We start from the raw sequence: 19,797 nt of genomic DNA on the forward strand, positions 1-19,797 counted from the left end.
TAATTATCCTTGAGGAGTTTTACTGCCAGATCATAGCCGTCATTAGTTAATCTCAGATGGGATACTACTGTTTTAGCCTCACCTGATAATTGGCCTTGCAAATAAGAGAATTTACTACTCTTTGGTAAAGATTGTTTTGAGTCTACAAGGTCAACGAATTTGTTCCAAAATTCATCCCAATCTTCCTCATCTTTTCCTGAGAAAGTGGGTAAATTAATTGGAGGGAGTCGAGCTTCTGCTTGACTCGTATTAGATGCAACTGTTGTTGTTGTTGCTGTTGCCTTGTTCTGGGCAACTAATTTGACATAAGGCTGTAACGTGGCCTGAGTGTGATCTTCATAATTCGCAAGATCAACCATAATGTCGTCTATTTCTGTTTCTGATAAATTAGTGTTGGCAAGTTCAGCCACATATGTTGCTATTTGACATTTGATTTGCTCAAATTTACCTGCAGCTGCTTGATAATAGCTTTCCAGGTCAGCATAATCAACTTGAGATTGTTGTGACAAATCTTCACATTTCTTGATCTGTCTTGTTAAGTGGCCTTTAAGACCTGCAAGGGTTCTTTTCATTCTCCCTGCATTATCCATACTGGCTAGTTGGTGAAGCCTTGTGGGACTTGTACTTGGGCTGCTCATAATACTGAACAAACACTAATGGTAGCCTAGGGTAAATTCTGCACTCACTAGGCAATAATCCTACCTCTACTAGAGGTTAGCACTTAAAATTAATACACATTATATATATACAATCATACACACTAATGATTTGAGTGATAAACCAGTGTCACTGGAAGTACCTTTAGGTTAGCTCTTCTATATCACCCTAGGATGGTAGAGACACTAATTAATCACTCAAAGGTGTAATGATCATAAGTAATTTATTATATATACAACTCAACTCGAGTTGATAAAAATTACACCCAAAATAGGGTCTGGACCATTCATTAATGGTGTTAGGTTGTTCAATATAGTACAACTGACTATTGTAATAATGGGACTAGGATGAACAATAATAGTTCAACTAGTCATATCCTACCCTGTTGTGGGTTGGCAATTAGTAAATATTATATTGAGAACACTAGTGCAATTTATATTAAATGATTCTCTATTTTGGAGAAATAATATACACAATTATTGATAATAGCCTCTTAATTAGCCTCTATGAAACTTCTAATATTATCTAGAAGTATTAAATATTATTAGTGACCTCGCGAAATAAACTCCACAAAATTCGTAGATAATCTCTCGCGAAATGTAACACCACGAAATCCGTGAACAATCTCGCGAAGACACAGTCACTAATTTGGCTGGTTTCTATATTAGCGCTGTCATTTCACAGAATAACACGCCACCAAATCTGTGGGTGTGCATGAAACCGCTGACTAAGGCTGAACTCGGCTGAGGGAGGCTCCTGAGCTCCCTCGAGGCTACGCTTCCGTCTTTGACTGGCTGGCCTTTGTTTAAATAACACTGCACTAGTATATTTAATGAATCCACTGGATAACTGGTTCATCCGGTACTAAGATGACCAAATGTGGGTTCAAGGGATCAAATAATCCGTCATCCGGTTCGAAGATGACCAAATAATGTGGGAACCGACCTGTGAGATTTATATTTATTTAATTTATATGAATTTATATTTACGTTAATTTATATACTTCGATAGCAATTTGTATAATGTTAAGTGGACTGTATTTCTGCAATAATCTCATAATCTCACAAATCGATCCTCTACACATTAGGGGGGGGTTATTAAATTAATATATATATGCAGCCAATCAAACTACAGAAATAACTACATACATTAAAGAGGTTCCTTATCTTATAGTACAGAAGGTTAGTCCACCAGGTATAACTAGGGTGTAGACACCAAATTATCCTCTTTGAGGTAGCTTCCATATCACCCAGTAACTGGTGCACAAATCTTGCATCCTCGTCTTGACCTGTCAAAAGTGCGCTAGCTGTGAAGCCAGATACCTATATATGACAAGTATATCAGAGAAAACAGTACATGGAACATGAAGACCTGGCTTAATTACCTTTAGTTTGAGGCTTCCATGTGATCTAACCGGGTCACCCTATATCCTGACATTAATGGCCATAAATGAATGATAAACGGGTTTCGGATAGAACACTTAACTTGATTTGTTGACAGCGTGTTGACAGATGGTACACCTTTGGTATCCATAACACTACGTCCAAGTAAAATTAACAGGAGCCGAATTTGCTCCCGTGTGAGCCTCTGGTCTCGTATAACAATGGCTGCCCTCCTTCCCCACTGACGCCTGGCCTACTTTGTCCAGATTTCAGAAAGTGATAGAAGGGTCACATTTACTCTACTTTAATATTGATAATTAAGTTAATTTATATAAGATGTTTTTATGATGGTAAAGTCCAAAGACTAATGTATTTAAGAATAATTCCCACCATAATAGGTGGTGAATTATAATAGTATGTGGTGATGATATCCCGTTTTCTTTAGACGGTAATTCCACTACAAGTTACGTTTTCTATGGGTAACTTGTTGGTAATACAGTTATTATCTGTGATTATTAAATGGTGTCGGATTTTCCGACATCTAAATCATTTATATATATTATAAACAACAGAGGTCCCAGGACAGAGCCTTGAGGCACTCCACTTACAACATTTTCCCACTCTGACTTGATTCCATTTATACTAACTCTCTGTTTCCTTTGGTATAGCCATGCCCTAATCCAGCTTAATATAGCACCCCCAATACCATGAGACTCTATTTTTTTAATCAGTCTTTCATGTGGCACTGTATCAAAAGCTTTGCTAAAGTCAAGGTATACAACATCGCAATCCTTACCACTATCAACTGCCTCAACAATGCTAGAATAAAAAGATAACAAATTTGTTAAACATGAACGGCCATTTATAAAACCATGTTGCGACTCAATTATTAATTTATGTTTTTCAAGATGAAGACGAATTTTATTTGCTATTATAGATTCGAGTAACTTTCCCACAATAGACGTTAGGCTAATTGGTCGATAGTTAGACGCAAGTGATCTATCTCCTTTCTTAAAAACTGGTATCACATTAGCAACTTTCCAAAACTCTGGCACTCTGCCTGACTCTATTGATTTATTAAATATGGTTGACAGTGGGTCACAAAGCTCCTCTTTGCATTCTTTAAGCACCCTAGCAAACACTTCATCCGGCCCTGGGGATTTGTTTGGTTTGAGTTTTACTATTTGTTTAAGAACATCCTCCCTGGTAACTGCTAAACTCGTGAACCTGTCCTCGTCCCCACCCACATAGACTTGTTCGGCTGAAGGCATATTGTTAAGTTCCTCTTTAGTAAATACAGATACAAAATATTTATTAAAAATACTACTCATCTCTTCATCACTATCTGTTATTTGACCTGTCTCAGTTTTTAATGGACCTATCCTTTCCCTAGTCTTAGTACGATATAACTGAAAAAACCCTTTAGGATTTGTCTTTGCTTGCCCTGCTATGCGAACTTCATAGTTTCTTTTTGCTTTCCTTATCTCTTTTTTAACATTTCTAACCAGTTGTACGAATTCCTGTTCTAAAGTGACCTCCCCATTTTTAATCCTTTTGTACCAAGCTCTCTTTTTACCTATAAGGTTCTTCAAATTCTTTGTTATCCACTTTGGGTCATTAGTATACGATCTATTCAATTTGTATGGTATACTACGTTCCTGTGCTTTGTTTAGAATATTCTTAAATAAGTTATATATTGAATCCACATCGAAATCCCCATTTAAGTCACCTATCGCTGGGTTCATGTCTCGCTCCAAGACATGAACAAGGCACCTGGTGTGGTTCTTCAGCTATATCTTGCTCTGGTTAGGCCCCATTTAGATTATGCAGTTCAGTTTTGGTCACCATACTATAGAATGGATATAAATTCACTTGAACGGGTCCAGCATAGGATGACAAAGTTATTTCCCCAAATTGGAATTTTTTTATATGAAGAAGAATTAACAAAGCTTAAATTGTATTCATTGGAAAGGTGAAGAGTTAGGGGTGACATAATAGAGGTTTACAAGTGGATTACTGGACATAACAAAGGGAATATTAATAGGGTATTAAAAGTATCAACACAAGACAGAACACGAAACAATGGATATAAATTGGATAAGTTTAGATTTAGGAAAGACTTGGGTAAATATTGGTTCGGTAACAGGGTTGTTGATTTGTGGAACCATTTACCACGTAACGTGGTGGAGGTGGGGTCCTTCGATTGTTTCAACCGTAGGATGGACATGTATATGAGTGGGATCGGGTGGTTATAAATAGGAGCTGCCTTGTATGGGCCAATAGGCCTTCTGCAGTTACCTTTGTTCTTTTAAGAACATAAGAACATAAGAACAAAGGTAACTGCAGAAGGCCTATTGGCCCATACGAGGCAGCTCCTATTCTATAACCACCCAATCCCACTCATATACTTGTCCAACCCGTGCTTGAAACAATCGAGGGACCCCACCTCCACAATGTTACGCGGCAATTGGTTCCACAAATCAACAACCCTGTTACTGAACCAGTATTTACCCAAGTCTTTCCTAAATCTAAACTTATCCAATTTATATCCATTGTTTCGTGTTCTGTCCTGTGTTGATACTTTTAATACCCTATTAATATCCCCTTTGTTATGTCCATTCACCCACTTGTAAACCTTTATCATGTCATCCCTAACTCTTCGCCTTTCCAGTGAATGCAACTTAAGCTTTGTTAATCTTTCTTCATATGAAAGATTTCTAATTTGGGGAATTAACTTAGTCATCCTACGCTGGACACGTTCAAGTGAATTTATATCCATTCTATAATATGGCGACCAAAACTGAACTGCATAATCTAAATGGGGCCTAACTAGAGCAAGATATAGCTTGAGAACCACACCAGGTGTCTTGTTACTAACGCTGCGATTAATAAATCCAAGTGTCCGATTTACCTTATTACGAACATTTATGCATTGATCCTTTTGTTTTAAATTCTTACTAATCATAAGAATTTTGTAGCACTGTATCAAAAGTTTTGTTAAAGTCAAAGTACACAACATCACAAACTTTACCACTATCACCTGCCTCCCTTATGCTGGAATAAAGTTATAGTAAATTTGTTAAACATGAACAGCCATTAGTAAAACCATGTTGTGAATCATTTATTAATTTAGGTTTTTTCAAGATGAAGACTAATAGTATTTGCAATTGTCGATTCAAGTAAATGTAATTTACTTGATTTTACGGTCGCAGCCTGGTCGACGACCGGGCTGCGGGGACGCTAAGCCCCGGAAGCACCTCAAGGTAACCTCAAGGTAACTTTCCCACAGTAAACGTTAGGCTAATTGGTCGATAATTTGACGCAAGTGATCTGTCTCTTTCCTTGAAAATTGGTACCACATTAGCAACCTTCCACGACTCTGGCACTCTGCCTGACTCTAATGATTTATTAAATTTGGTAGACAACGGCTTGCAAAACATTCTTTTTGCACCCTGGCAAACACTTCTTCCGGCCCAGGGGATTTGTTTGGCTTGAGTTTCACAATTTGTTTAATAACATCTCCCCTGATAACTGCTAAACTAGTTAACCTGTCCTCTTCCCATCCACATAGACTTGCTCGGCTAAAGGCATTATGTTAAGTTCCTCTTAGTAATACAGAGATAAAATATATATTAAAAATACTACTCATCTCTTCGTCATTATCAGTTATATGACCTGTCTCAATTTTTAATGGACCTATCCTTTCCCTAATCTCTGTTCAATATAACTGAAAAACTTTAGGATTTGTCTTTGCTAGCCCTTCTATGCGAACTTCACAGTTTCTTTTTGATCTCCTTATCTCTTTTTTTTTTTACATTTCTTAACAGTTGCACAATTCTTGTTTTAAATTGACTTTCCCAATTCCTAATCCCTTTGTACTAAGCTCTCTTTCTACCTATAAGGTTCTTCGGGTCCTTTGTTATCCATTTCGGGTCATTATTATTCGATCTATTAAATCTGTATGGTATACCACATTCCTGTACTTTGCTTAGAATATTTTAAAATAAGTTATATTCTGAATCCACATCGAAATCCCTTTTTACGTCACCCATTTCTGGGTTCACGTTTCGCTCCAAGACCGGCCCACCAACCATACCCAAGATTTTCCAATCTAATTCACCCACAAAAATTCTTAGGCAATTAATTTAGGCTTTAGGCTTTTCGAAAATCTGGCACTTTAAATGAATTTTCTCCTACAAATCTATTCTATTCTATTCTATTCTATGCTAAATCTGATTTATTGGTGATCATTGTTCCCTAGCTCACTTCCTATTTCGATGTCATTAATTTGTGTTTCCCTGTTAGTTAACACTAAGTCTAAAATAGTATTTTCACATGATGGTTCCTTAATGTATTGCTTAAGGAAGCAATCATCAATTAATTCTAGAAAATCTTCTGCTTCATTTTTCCCTGTTTTGTTAAGCCAGTTTATTCCACTAAAATTAAAGTAACTCATGACACAAATATTGCTTGACCTAGATGCTCTAGATAGTTCTTCCCATAGATGCTTTGCTTATATTCTGTCTCAGTTTGGCGGCCTGTATATAACTCCTATTATAAGATTTTTTAACTTTTTCGTTTATTTCTAGCCAAATAGTTTCTATGTGTTGCTCAGTTTTGATTACCTCTTTGAGACAACATTTCAAGGTTTCCCTAACTTATATGGCCACTTCCCCCTCCTCGTCTAATATATCTATCTGTGTGAAATAGTTTAGATCCATTTATTTGATATTCAGCTAATAGTTCTCTATTTTTTACATTCATCCATTTTTCGGTAATTGCAGTAATATCTATTTTTTCTGTACAGACAAGAGCATTTAAATAGTTTATTTTGTTTTTTTAGACTCTTACTGTTCTTATAATATACCTTAAGTGTGTTGTTATTTTGAGGCCCTTCTCCTTCCCTGTACATTTTGCCAATTTGTTTCCCCCCACAAACACATTTTTATTACCTCCTTTCTCCATATAAATTCACATAACACTATCTACTAACAGTTTAAACGCAACCGAACCCCTCCAACCACAGGAATCAACGAGTTGGCAGCAGCAACAACCCCAGCCCTAGATAAATGCACCCCATCCCGAGCATATGTCATTTCTTCCGTTGAAGTGTTCCCAGCTATCAATGAATGATATTGTATTTGATTTACAATATTTGTCCATATTTGTTATGTTCTTATGTATCATATCACCAGGTCACATGTGTACTTCAGTATTTGCAATGTATGCATGTGATCAATACGTAAATGAATGTACTTACGTCATATTGTTTTGAATCATGCGCTCAAAGAGAGACATCTCTAGTCCATATTTTTGGGCAAGTTCGTACACTGTCGCACTTGGCTGGAGCTGCTGATGGTCACCTGTCGACAAATATGAAACCTTACTATTTAAATATTGAAAAAGAATTTGATGAAGAATATTTAAAGGATACGGTGGCAGTGAAGTTCAATTGAAAAAAGCGCCAGAACACATAGCTGGGCATTCAAATTATCTAACACTTAGTCGGCATGGCTTCATCCAGAGCAGCAAACATGTGTACATAATGTATCTGGAACAGTTTCAGCCATTAAGGTGGATCACGGTAAAGATTTACTATAAAATTTCCACAACGACATGAGTCAGTTCCTGAGCCTGTCATTGTCTCTGCGAACTTTCCAAATTCTTCTTGTAGGATTAGTGTGTGTGGTGCATAATAAATGACAAAAAAAACAAGCTACAGCAATTAAATAAAATGGTGCATGATTTACCATATGTTGAACATACCGCTTAACCAATGACTCATATTTCCCTGTTGTCATTGAACATATATTTTCCCTAATAACATTATATATTACTTGCCAAGGTGCCTGAAATTCTTTTCATATATTTAATAAAGTTCCTTACTGAAGTTTGCTTTAAGAAATACTTGTGCATGTTATTGACAGTCCAGGAATATATTTAGTTGTAAATGGCTATGTGAGCATGGATTAGTACTCTAATCCCAACCTACTGAGCCCAGTTGGAAGGAGGCCAACTTAAAAAAAAAGTTTTGATTTTGTGTTAAGTACTGAACAAAATATAATATTAAGGCAAAGACTGTTGGAAATATCCAACACTTATTTACTAATCCCTAATACAATAGGATGTATTTCCTGTATTAGGCGTCATAATCATACAACACTCATTTACTAATCCTTAGTGAAATGAGATGTATTTCCTGTACTAAGTGTCATAATTAACTAACACTACTAATCCGTAGTTTAGTGATACAAAATTCATCGCATTAGGATGTGGAACGTCACACAGTTTTTCCTAGAATCATGGCAGTGTTGCGTCATCCAGTCACAGGGAATAATTTTCCACATATCTGTAGACCCAATAAAGTCCAACCATTTACTTTTCTTTATTAAGAATAATCATTTATTAATAAGTTTACTTCATTTAATATATTACTGTTTTCTGGAAATCGTTTATCCAGCTAAATAGCTGTTCCAGTGAGTAATATTATAATACAAATTATTCTTCATTTAAATCTTTCTCGTTTAATTTGCGCGGTCTGAATTAACCAACTTGCCCTACGGGAAAATATATTACCGTATAACACATTTATTTTTGACATAAATATTCGTCATAACACTTCCTTCCCTGTTTAGAATTAAATGAATAAATGTAATTAATGCTCGGGAGCTAAAGCTCCCTACTGAAAGCTTTTGCGCATGCGTCACCCGAGCAGGAAGGGGAGAGACACACGAGAACCACCATTGTATAGGTGTTCTGAAGTTGACTTTTCCACATTGGTCTAAATTTGGAGCATCTGGCTACCTACAGGCCCCAGACAGATTCCACAACTTCAATTATTTACGGACACCACCTTCGGCAGGGAAGAGAGGTATCCTTAACTGATTTTAGAGGCCTGTAAAATTTAATTAGGTTATTTCCCTGTCGTGACGATGTTTGGCAACATATAATCCTACGTAATTTTACTGTTGGTCCCCAAATCCATTTAGAATTTAGAATTAAATGAATGATTCTAGGGTTTGGAGTGAAATTTACCTAATATTTGTATTTCAGCTGGAGTACAAGCGTATGCAAGACAGTAACGTCTACCACGATCATGTGTTTCCTCCAGTAGCCTGTGCAACAAGTTTACATCTACGAGTATACGATTTGCAAGACGCACGCTGTGATACCTACTCCACAACTAAGCAGTTTTTCACGTTTCTAGTAGACAAACATTGCATTTAACTAACCATTGCATAATTAATGATTTATAATCTATATACATTCATCTATTATTCCCATCATGTATGCAATTTATTATACATTATATGCATTACGTAGATTAACCTCAAAGAAGACCCCCCCAAAATGTGTTAGAGAAAGTGGCTTTAAAACTTATAGAATTTACAGTTCATTATTGCATTCTGGTCCTTCGAGCATATTAGTATTATACATTATTTATTAGCATCAAACTAGAGCCAGATTTCCCCACAAAGACCTAACATTTTAAGACTTCGTATTGGGAAGCCGGAGTTCCCAGACCTGAGCTTTACACAATGTCAAGCTAACTCAGCAATAATCCGAGGTCAGTAGCTTTTAGCATTAACTACTGTAATTCACATTATTTGAATCAAGGACGTAGACAGCAAGTCACATACAATGCAAAAAAGTTTTATTTGTTAAAGCTCAGCAAACACTTTTTTAGATTTAAAACTTTTAAAAACTAAAAATTTTGTTTTAAATGCACTGTATATTATGTTAAAATTATTTGTGAATTTGTAAAATCGTTATAAAACTAGCATAACGTTTTAATAATATTTTTTATTTTGTGATTTAACGTTTCAGAGCAAACGTTTTTTATATAAATAATTATAATTATTTAATTATTGCAATAAATGGTTAATAATCTTTATTGAATTTAGATGAGAGAGAGAGACAGACAGACAGAGACAGAAAGGGACAGAGACAGAGACATTAAAAAGAATACAACTGATTATTTAAGCTTTCTGACACCAAGTTAATTTCTTAATTAGCAACATATTCATCGGTTCAATTATATATCTATTAAGTGCTTCCCAATCCGGAGCCAAGGTTTTCTTATGTGTTTTTCACCAGTAAACACAGAGTCTTAATAAACTATACTGTCCTGAACCATAAACCTGGCCAGGGTAACTTTAATACACTAACGTTCAAGTCCATCATGCACATTTGGTACAAAAGGATTAAGATTGGGGAAGTCAGTTTAGAACAAGAATTCGTTCAAATGGTTAGAAATGTTAAAAAGGAGATAAGAAGGGCAAAAGGAAACCATGAAATTCGCATAGCAGGGCAAGCAAAGACAAATCCTAAAGTGTTTTCTGTTATATCGAACAAAGATGAGGAGAAAGGATAGGTTCATTAAAACTGAGACAGGACAGATAACTGATAACGACGAAGAGATGAGTGGTATTTTTAATACAAAAATTATCTCGGTATTTACTAAAGAGGAACTTAACATTATGCCTTCAGCCAAACAAGTCTATGTCGGTAGCGAAGAGGATAGGTTGACTAGCTTAGCAGTTACCAGGGATGATGTTATTAACCAAATAGTGAAACTCAAGCCAAACAAATCCCTAGGGCCGGACGAAGTGTTTGCCAGGATGCTTAAAGAATGCAAAGAAGAGCTCTGCCAGCCATTGTCAACCATATTTAATAAATCATTAGAGCCAGGCAGAGTGCCAGAGTCGTGGTAGGTTGCAAATGTGGTACCAATTTTCAAGAAAGGAGATAGATTACTTGCATCAAACTGTCGCCCAATTAGCTTAACGTCTACTGTGGGAAAGTGACTTGAATAAAAAATTGCAAATATCATTCGTCTTCATCTTGAAAAACATAAATTAATAAATGATTTACAATATGGTTTTACAAATGGCAGTTCATGTTTAACAACTTTGCTATCATTTTATTCCATCATAGGTGAGGCAGTTGATAGTGGTTATCAGAGGTTGTACCTCTAGCTAGCTTACACATGATTGATAGAAGAAAGCATACCGTCAATTTGTTTTCAGATGCTTTCAGAGAGTGCATGGGAGTGCACTCACTCTGGCTTTCTTAAATATGGGAACTAGATGATGTTGCTTGGTGTCAGTGAAATACAGACACCCTCAGCTTTCCAGAAAACTTACAGTGGCTGCCGTAGCATTACTGGGAAAATAGTTACAGCATTTACATAGTTTTAAGCTCCAGTGCCTTGGAGACAGTGGACCATGGAGCGAGGGGGACATCTTAACGGCAAAGACTGCCTCACCCGCTCAACTCCTCAGTGTCCAGTGACACCGCGCTAATACTCCTCACTCCCACACGTGGGTTCCTGTGCACAAGGAACGTACCACGGGCAGTCGGTGTGTTGCTGCCTGATCTTCTGTCAACAGCTGGGTCTATTGAGAAAGAGTGAGAGAATTTGAGTGAATCTAAACCGGTCAGCAAAGTGAGTACTCATTAAATATTTCCTGTCATTATCAAGAAGTGCATTATTTCCTTGTGTTGATTTCAGTCAGCCGTTCGGCCTGGCGTTTTTCAGTAACCCGCAACGGGAGAGATACGTAGGTCGGAGAAAGCACATAGGTGAGGCAATTACAGTAAGTCTGTGTGATTACTGCATATTGGCCTGAAGTGTGTTTGTAATATTACACGTTTACCACATTTAGAATATTTTATGTTTATATAATTGTGTGTATTGATTTGTGAGGTTTAATATATACAACCACTGTACAGTATCCATTCCTTTTATGTATTCTTCCTTTATCGTTCCAGGAGACCACCAGTTTGTAAAGTAGGGGGGTGATTACCCATTTATCTTCTCTGTGTGTTTATTTATTTGTCTTTTTATAAAGTGACTGTGTTGTATGTGTTTATGGTATCACTGGAGTTTAGTGATGTGTTTTGCTACTGTGTCTGTTGGTCTACGTGACCCAGTGTTGTATTCAATTGTAATTATTTATTGAAGTGTACTAAATACCGTCATTAGTGAAATGTGAGGTAATTAACAACGGGATGGCTAATCAGTGTTCGTCAAGCGATCCTAGTGAGTAGCTCAGTGATAACGTAATTTTTTCGTGAGTCAATTAACTGTCAGTTTGACAGTAATTAGGTCAGTTGCTCACTGATTGCCAATTACCCAGTGTTTGATTACTTAACTTCGTTAAGCCCTGCTGGATTGCTTGACTGTGTTGAGAGATTGTAATTAACGTGAATTACCTTGCTTTTCTTTGACTGTCCAGGAGACAGTAATTAACGTAATTAGTGTTGCTAATTAACGTATTTGGTTGAGACGTGTTGTTTTGATTGAAATTGATTAGATCAATTGCCTTGTATTTGTCATAGTACCGTAATGTAATTGATTGTTTTGACTGCCATCCGGAGAGGACGAGCTTTAACGTAATTAACCTGTTGCAGGGAAGACTGTGTTGGTGACAGGTCTGCCTGTTGTGTCCTTGTTGTTATTATATTGCTGCCGCAGCTGTTGCGTACTGCTACTTGCGTCTGAGTGGTCGCCCACTGTTTCTGTTAGTTCATGTTGTACCCGCGAGCTGCCAGAACCAGAAGTTCGACTTTACTGGCTTGGATAGTATTGCAAGCGTGCCACAACGGACGATAACGTAACGTTAAACTATTGTGCCTTTGTATTATTATTAAGTTTTATGAATAAATGTTATTGTTACTAAACGACAATTGTCTTGTCGTCAACACCTTCAAATACATTTGTACCCATTATTAGACTCTGCCTTGCACTTGAAGTGAATTATATGTTGCTATGGATACTTGGACTCAAGCCAATTTTATTGCCACGCATCAATATAAATTTGGTGTGAGTACCTATCAGAGCTACCCCTCACAGCTGCCACCAGCAGATCGAGGAGCTCCACGACTCAGTCGATTTAGTGCCAAGGATTTGGACTCTGGCGGGCGGCTCTTCGCAACCTATTCAGATCTTAAAGTAACAAGCTGCACGCAGAGCACTTAATCATGTGAATGCAGCCCTTTCTGACTGAGATCACTTGTAGTAGTGCCATCGCAATAGGTCACCATCTCACATCTGGCCAACCTCATAGGCTGTAATCTCACAGTGGTAAGGTTTGTGATGTTGTGTACCTTGACTTTAGCAAAGCTTTTGACACAGTGCTACATGAAAGACTGATTAAAAAGTTCTCACAGTATATAGGGAGGCTATATATAGAGGCTCACGGTATATAGGGAGCTATATTAAGTTGGATTTAGAACATGACTATACCAAAGGAAACAAATAGTTAGTATAAGTGGGGTTAAGTTAGAGCAGGAAAATGTTGTGAGTGGAGTTCCTCAAAGCTCTGTTCTGGGACCTCTGTTATTCATAATACATATAAATGATTTAGATTCAGGTTTGAGCAGCAATATTTGCAAATTTGCCGATGATACAAAATTAGGGAGGGAAATAAATACGGAAAAGACTCACTGTCACTTCAAGACGATCTAAATAGGTTTTGAAATGGTCAAAAGATTGGCAGATGCAGTTTAATGTTGATAAATGTAAAGTTTTGAGGCTAGGAAATGATGATTGAGTTACAAGATACGAGTTAGATGGTGTTGAGATTATAGAGTCGGATTGCAAATGGGATCTGGAGATTATGATTAGTAAAAATTTAAAACCAAAAAATCTATTCATAGATGTTCGGAATAAGGCAAATAAGACACTGGGATTTGTTTATTGAAGCGTTATTAATAAGACACCTGGTGATGTTCTTCAGCTTTATCTTGCTCTTTTTAGGCCTCATTTAGATTACGCAGTTCAGTTCTTGTCGCTGTACTATAGAATGAATATAAATTCACTGGAACGCATCTAGTGTAGAATGACAAAGTTAATCCCCAAAATCTACCAAGGACATCCCATGGAAAGACATGATAATTCGGTTAGTAATCCATCAAAACCAGGCGATTTATCCTTTATTAAATTCATGACCACATCTCACATCTCTCCCTCATTAATGCCTTTCAAATATGACACGTTATCCACCTGGGTTAAAGTAGGGAAAAGGAGACTAGACCCGACCCCCTCCATCGGCAGAGATGGATGACTTATGGATGAACGTAATCGATCGCACGCTTAGCATGAGCCGGGTGCGAGATCCCGGCTGCAATCCTCTTGATGCGAGGAGAGTCCGAGGGACAACTAATTTTTTTATACTCTAGCTCTTAAACCCGGGCCATTCTACTGTAAACAGTCGTATTTTGTACGTTGTAAACTCTTAATTATTCCTGTTTATGAATTTGTAGTTAGCTGTTTTGGGAAACCTTAGTTAATACTTTTTGCCCCTAGACACAGGTACACGGTATCACAAACAGGGATCAATGACCACAGTGTTCCAGTCTCTGGAGTGGATGAAAATCCTCTTAGATGTATTGGGCTACTTAGATTTAATGGGTTACTTCTAATTTTGGTCATAGTAAAGTGTTGTGTCATAACAATTTTAATTTAACTTATCATATTTTGGACGAAGTTAAATGACACAGCATTTTCAAATTATTCCATTACCTTATGGGATTCTTATTAGCGAAATTTCAGAGTGTGGTGAAAGTGTGACGATAGTGATAAGTGAACAAGTGTGTGTGTGGGATGAATGCGAAGAGTGTGACTGATTGTGACGAGAGAGAGAGAGCGTAGGAGAGCGGATGAGCCTGGGTGACCTTCGACCCCTCACCCCATAGCCCAGTCAATACATTCCATTCAAATCCCGTTCATTCTTAATACACTTCTTTCATTTCCAGTGTCTTGCATGTTATGTTTTCAAATTATACTGTTACTCTCTCTCTCTTCCAATACTTTAACTTCGGTAGGACATCATAGTTCAAAAAAATAGTGACGTGTGCAATAGATCTTTACTATTATTATTTTAAATATTAAACTAAGGAATCTTACTGCAAAGTAACTTAGTTATATTTTCGTTACTCTGTATCAAAATCTTTCAAAGACATCTATATCATTTATATATCTTGCTAAGTTAATCTTGCAGGTTCTTTTCCGTTTTATATGGTATCAAACAATTTAAGGCATCTTTATAAAGTTAATCACCTGTTTCATAACATATCATCCACCACGTCTTTTTTCGTATCAAGCAATCACCAAACATCTCTATGCATGTAGACCAGACCACACACTAGAAATTGAAGGGACGACGACGTTTCGGTCCGTCCTGGACCATTCTCAAGTCGATCGACTTGAGAATGGTCCAGGACGGACCGAAACGTCGTCGTCCCTTCAATTTCTAGTGTGTGGTCTGGTCTACATACTTCAGCCACGTTATTGTGACTCATCGCCTGCATCTCTATGCATCTTTGTGTTTATGACTTATAAATGTTATTAAGTTTATAGATCTGCACACGCACACACACACACACACACACACACACACACACACACAAGGGGCCTCGTAGCCTGGTGGATAGCGCGCAGGATTCGTAATTCTGTGACGCGGGTTCGATTCCCGCACGAGGCAGAAACAAATGGGCAAAGTTTCTTTCACCCTGAATGCCCCTGTTACCTAGCAGTAAATAGGTACCTGGAAGTAGTCAGCTGTCACGGGCTGCTTCCTGGTGTGTGTGTGTGTGTGTGGTGTGGGAAAAAAAAAAAAAAAAAAAAAAAGTAGTTAGTAAACAGTTGATTGACAGTTGAGAGGCGGGCCAAAAGAGCAAAGCTCAACCCCCGTAAAAACACAACTAGTAAACACACACACACACACACACACACACACACACACACACACACACACACACACACACACACACACACACACACACACACACACACACACACACACACTCACACTCACCGCCTGTTGGCGGTGGCTGAGCGAACAGTACTCTAAACTCGTGGACCTAGGGACCGGGGTTCGATTCCTCGGCTCCACCGGAAAAACAAAGGACAGTCTCCTTCACCCTGATGCTCCTGTTACCTAGCATTAAATAGGTACCTGGGAGTTAGACAGTTGCTACGGGCTGCTTCCTAGTGTGTTTGTGTGAGTGTGTGAAAAAAAAGTAGTTAGTAACATTTGATTGACAGTTCAGAGGCAGGCCAAAAGAGCAGAGCTCAATCCCCCCAAGCACAACTAGGTGAATACAACTATGTAAATACAAACACACACACACACACACACACACACACACACACACACACACACACACACACACACACACACACACACACACACACACACAAGGCGGGATCCATGAGCCAATGCTCGATCCTGCAAGCACAAATAGGTGAATAGGTGAGTACACACACACACGCACACATGGCAGAGCCCAGTAGGCTCAGGAATCTGTGCACCAGTTGATTGACAGTTGAGAGGCGGGACCAAAGAGCCAAAGCTCAACCCCCCGCAAGCACAAATAGGTGAGTACACACACACACACACACACACACATAGAATGGATAAGGAACTACCTAACAGGAAGGAGCCAAAGAGTTACGGTAAGGGGCGAGAAGTCGGACTGGCGAACAGTAACAAGTGGAGTACCACAAGGATCGGTGCTGGGACCAATTCTATTTCTTGTATATGTTAACGACATGTTTACAGGCGTAGAGTCCTACATGTCGATGTTTGCGGAAGATGCAAAGTTGATGAGAAGAGTTGTGACAGATGAGGATTGCAGGATCCTCCAAGAGGACCTGAACAGATTGCAGAGATGGTCAGAGAAATGGCTACTAGAATTCAACACGAGCAAATGTAAAGTTATGGAAATGGGACTAGGAGATAGGAGACCAAAGGGACAGTACTCAATGAAGGGGAACAGCCTACCTGTAACGACGCGTGAAAGAGACCTGGGGGTGGACGTAACACCTAATCTATCTCCTGAGGCACATATTAATAGGATAACGACAGCAGCGTACTCTACACTGGCAAAAGTTAGAACATCATTCAGAAACCTAAGTAAGGAGGCATTTAGGGTGCTTTACACTGCCTACGTAAGGCCAGTCTTAGAGTATGCCGCCTCATCATGGAGTCCCCATCTGAAGAAGCATATAATGAAATTGGAAAAGGTTCAGAGGTTTGCAACGAGACTCGTCCCAGAGCTACGAGGGATGGGGTATGAAGAGCGCCTGAGGGAACTGTGCCTTACGACACTAGAAAGAAGAAGGGAGAGGGGGGACATGATAGGAACGTATAAGATACTCAGAGGAATTGACAGAGTGGACATAGACGAAATGTTCACACGGAATAGTAACAGAACGAGAGGACATGGATGGAAGCTTGAAACTCAGATGAGTCACAGAGATGTTTGGAAGTTTTCTTTTAGCGTGAGAGTAGTGGGGAAATGGAATGCACTTCAGGAACAGGTTGTGGAAGCAAATACTATTCATAATTTTAAAACCAGGTATGATAGGGAAATGGGACAGGAGTCATTGCTGTAAACAACCGATGCTCGAAAGGCGGGATCCAAGAGTCAATGCTCGATCCTGTAAGCACATATAGGTGAGTACATATAGGTGAGTACACAGCCGGGAGACGGTAGGGGACACACACGATTAAGTGAGGTCTGCGGAAATTCGCCAATTTCTCGGGACATTGAAGGAGTATAGAGCCTAGATCATAGTATTTGGCCTCTCGCAGTGTGTAGCTAGCAGGGTGCTACATAGCATAGTCATATCGCTAGCGATAGTGCGAAGAAACAAAGTGGAGCTACTGGCACCACCAGAGCATATAAGTGTGGAGGACTGCGTGAAGCGACCTGACCTGAGACCAGGTGGGACGACCCGCCGTGGAACTGCCTGATTGTGTTTGTTGAGTGGTGACTGTGATCTGTGGTAAAGTAAATTAGTGAACTGTGACTGACTCCAGAGCTTTGTGTAGATAGAGAAGAACAGACTTCATCAATCTACTAGCACTTAGTGAATCACCTAGTGGGAGACAACGACGGATAACCATCGTCATCATACATCGTCATTACTCATCTGGTTGTGTGAGCGGGAGGCAGACTGGTGTGTACCCCCTCTCTGGTCAATTAATCAGGTGTAAAGATCGAGGTAAAATATTATCAAATTCTTGTTCAGGATATCATATATATTTAAAATCTCAACGTGGCTCATTTAGGTAGAGGTAACGCTTGAGGGGACTCGTGACACACGCACGCATGCGCACGCACGCGCACGCACGCGCACGCACGCACGCCCAAGTACATATGCATGCACGCACATGCAAAAACGCACACACATACACACACACATGTGTGTGATGTGGTGGAGGCTGACTCCATACACAGTTTCAAATGTAGATATGATAGAGCCCAGTAGGCTCAGGAATCTGTACACCAATTGATTGACGGTTGAGAGGCGGGACCAAAGAGCCAGAGCTCAACCCCCTCAAGCACAATTAGGTGAGTACAATTAGGTGAGTACACAAACGTTCAGTCAGGGAAGAAAGGATTAACACCTTTTGTGGAAAGAGCCAATCCATTACTATACCCCACCTCCTCTCTTACCCCCCATCTGACCTGACCTGACCTGGTCGCCACCACCGCCCCCCCCCACCCCCCAGTCCCCCGCATCCCCCTTATACATACTCTCTCTCTCTCTCTCTCTCTCTCTCTCTCTCTCTCTCTCTCTCTCTCTCTCTCTCTCTCTCTCTCTCTCTCTCTCTCTCTCTCTCTCTCTCTCTCTCTCTTTATCTCTCTCTCTTTATCTCTCTCTCTCTCTCTCCCTCCCTCTCTCTTTATCTCTCTCTCTTTATCTCTCTCTCTCTCTCCCTCCCTCTCTCTTTATCTCTCTCTCTTTATCTCTCTCTCTCTCTTTCTCTCTTTCTCTCTCTCTCTCTCTCCCTCTCTCCCTATCTCTCTCTCCCCCACCCCACTCTGCCCTTCTGACGAATCCTATCGCGGCACAACTAGAAACAGGGTCAAGCATGACAGCTAGAAGCAACAGGGGAACAGGGAAAAGTTCAGGCGACAAAATGAAGAAAATGTTCGCCCAGTTTCTGGAGGACATGAAGAGTGAGATGCAGGAAATGATGCAGGAAATGAAGAATGAAATAAGCAACCTAAAAAGAGAGCTGACAGCAGCAAAGGAGGAGATTAGAGCCCTCAAAGAGAACAGTATCGATGCTGAGACTCAGATAATCACCCAGGGAGAAGGTGGTAATAGTACTTTGGAAGAGAATGCCACATTAAAAGCAACATTTGCAGAAATGCTAAAAAAAAACTCTGAAGTAATGTCTGCAGTGATGGAGGTAGCCATGAAAGCAGCCACCTCACAGGAAGCAGCACGATCCACTAGCCAGCTGCTGGAAAGGAAAAGAGCAGTGGTAGCTGTAGGTATTAAAGAGCAGGAAGGCTCTAATAGAAATGAGTGGAATGATAAGGACAAAGCGACAGTGAATGAAATACTGAAGGCACTAGACATGGAAGGGGCTGAGCATAGCATTGAGGTTTTCAGGTTAGGCTGGTATAAAAAAGACCGAGACCGTGTGTTAAAGATAGTGTTTGCAAACGAGAACACAAAGGACACGATTCTAACAAAGAAAAGCCACCTGCAACATGTGGGAGAATTAAAAAAAGGTATTCCTCCAGAGGGACATGACGAGGGAGGAGAGGGCCATGGCAGCAGAAGCAAGGAAGAAGCGCAGGGTGAGAGGGGGAAAACCAGGAAACCACAGCTCCCAACACATCACCCCCGAGGCGAGGGGGGGGGGAACCCACAACCAGCTACCCAGTAACACCAGTGGGGAGGGCAACCCCACCACCCTCCTCTGCATAGAAAACCCCCCTTTCC

General features: G+C 39.4%; 1 protein-coding gene across 4 annotated transcripts in view; it reads right to left on the reverse strand.

Annotated features, from left to right (window-relative positions):
- Positions 1-19,797, reverse strand: part of LOC123751622 (NFX1-type zinc finger-containing protein 1-like) — a 311,404-nt gene that overhangs the window by 206,262 nt on the left and 85,345 nt on the right. For all 4 annotated transcript variants that reach the window (XM_069304304.1, XM_069304303.1, XM_069304305.1 and 1 more), the window contains exon 4: positions 7,300-7,402. In XM_069304304.1, the coding sequence (XP_069160405.1) occupies positions 7,300-7,402 (103 nt within the window). The remainder of the gene's footprint in view (positions 1-7,299; positions 7,403-19,797) is intronic.

This window comes from Procambarus clarkii, chromosome 52 (genome assembly GCF_040958095.1).
Source record: "Procambarus clarkii isolate CNS0578487 chromosome 52, FALCON_Pclarkii_2.0, whole genome shotgun sequence".
Classification (NCBI taxonomy): domain Eukaryota; kingdom Metazoa; phylum Arthropoda; class Malacostraca; order Decapoda; family Cambaridae; genus Procambarus; species Procambarus clarkii.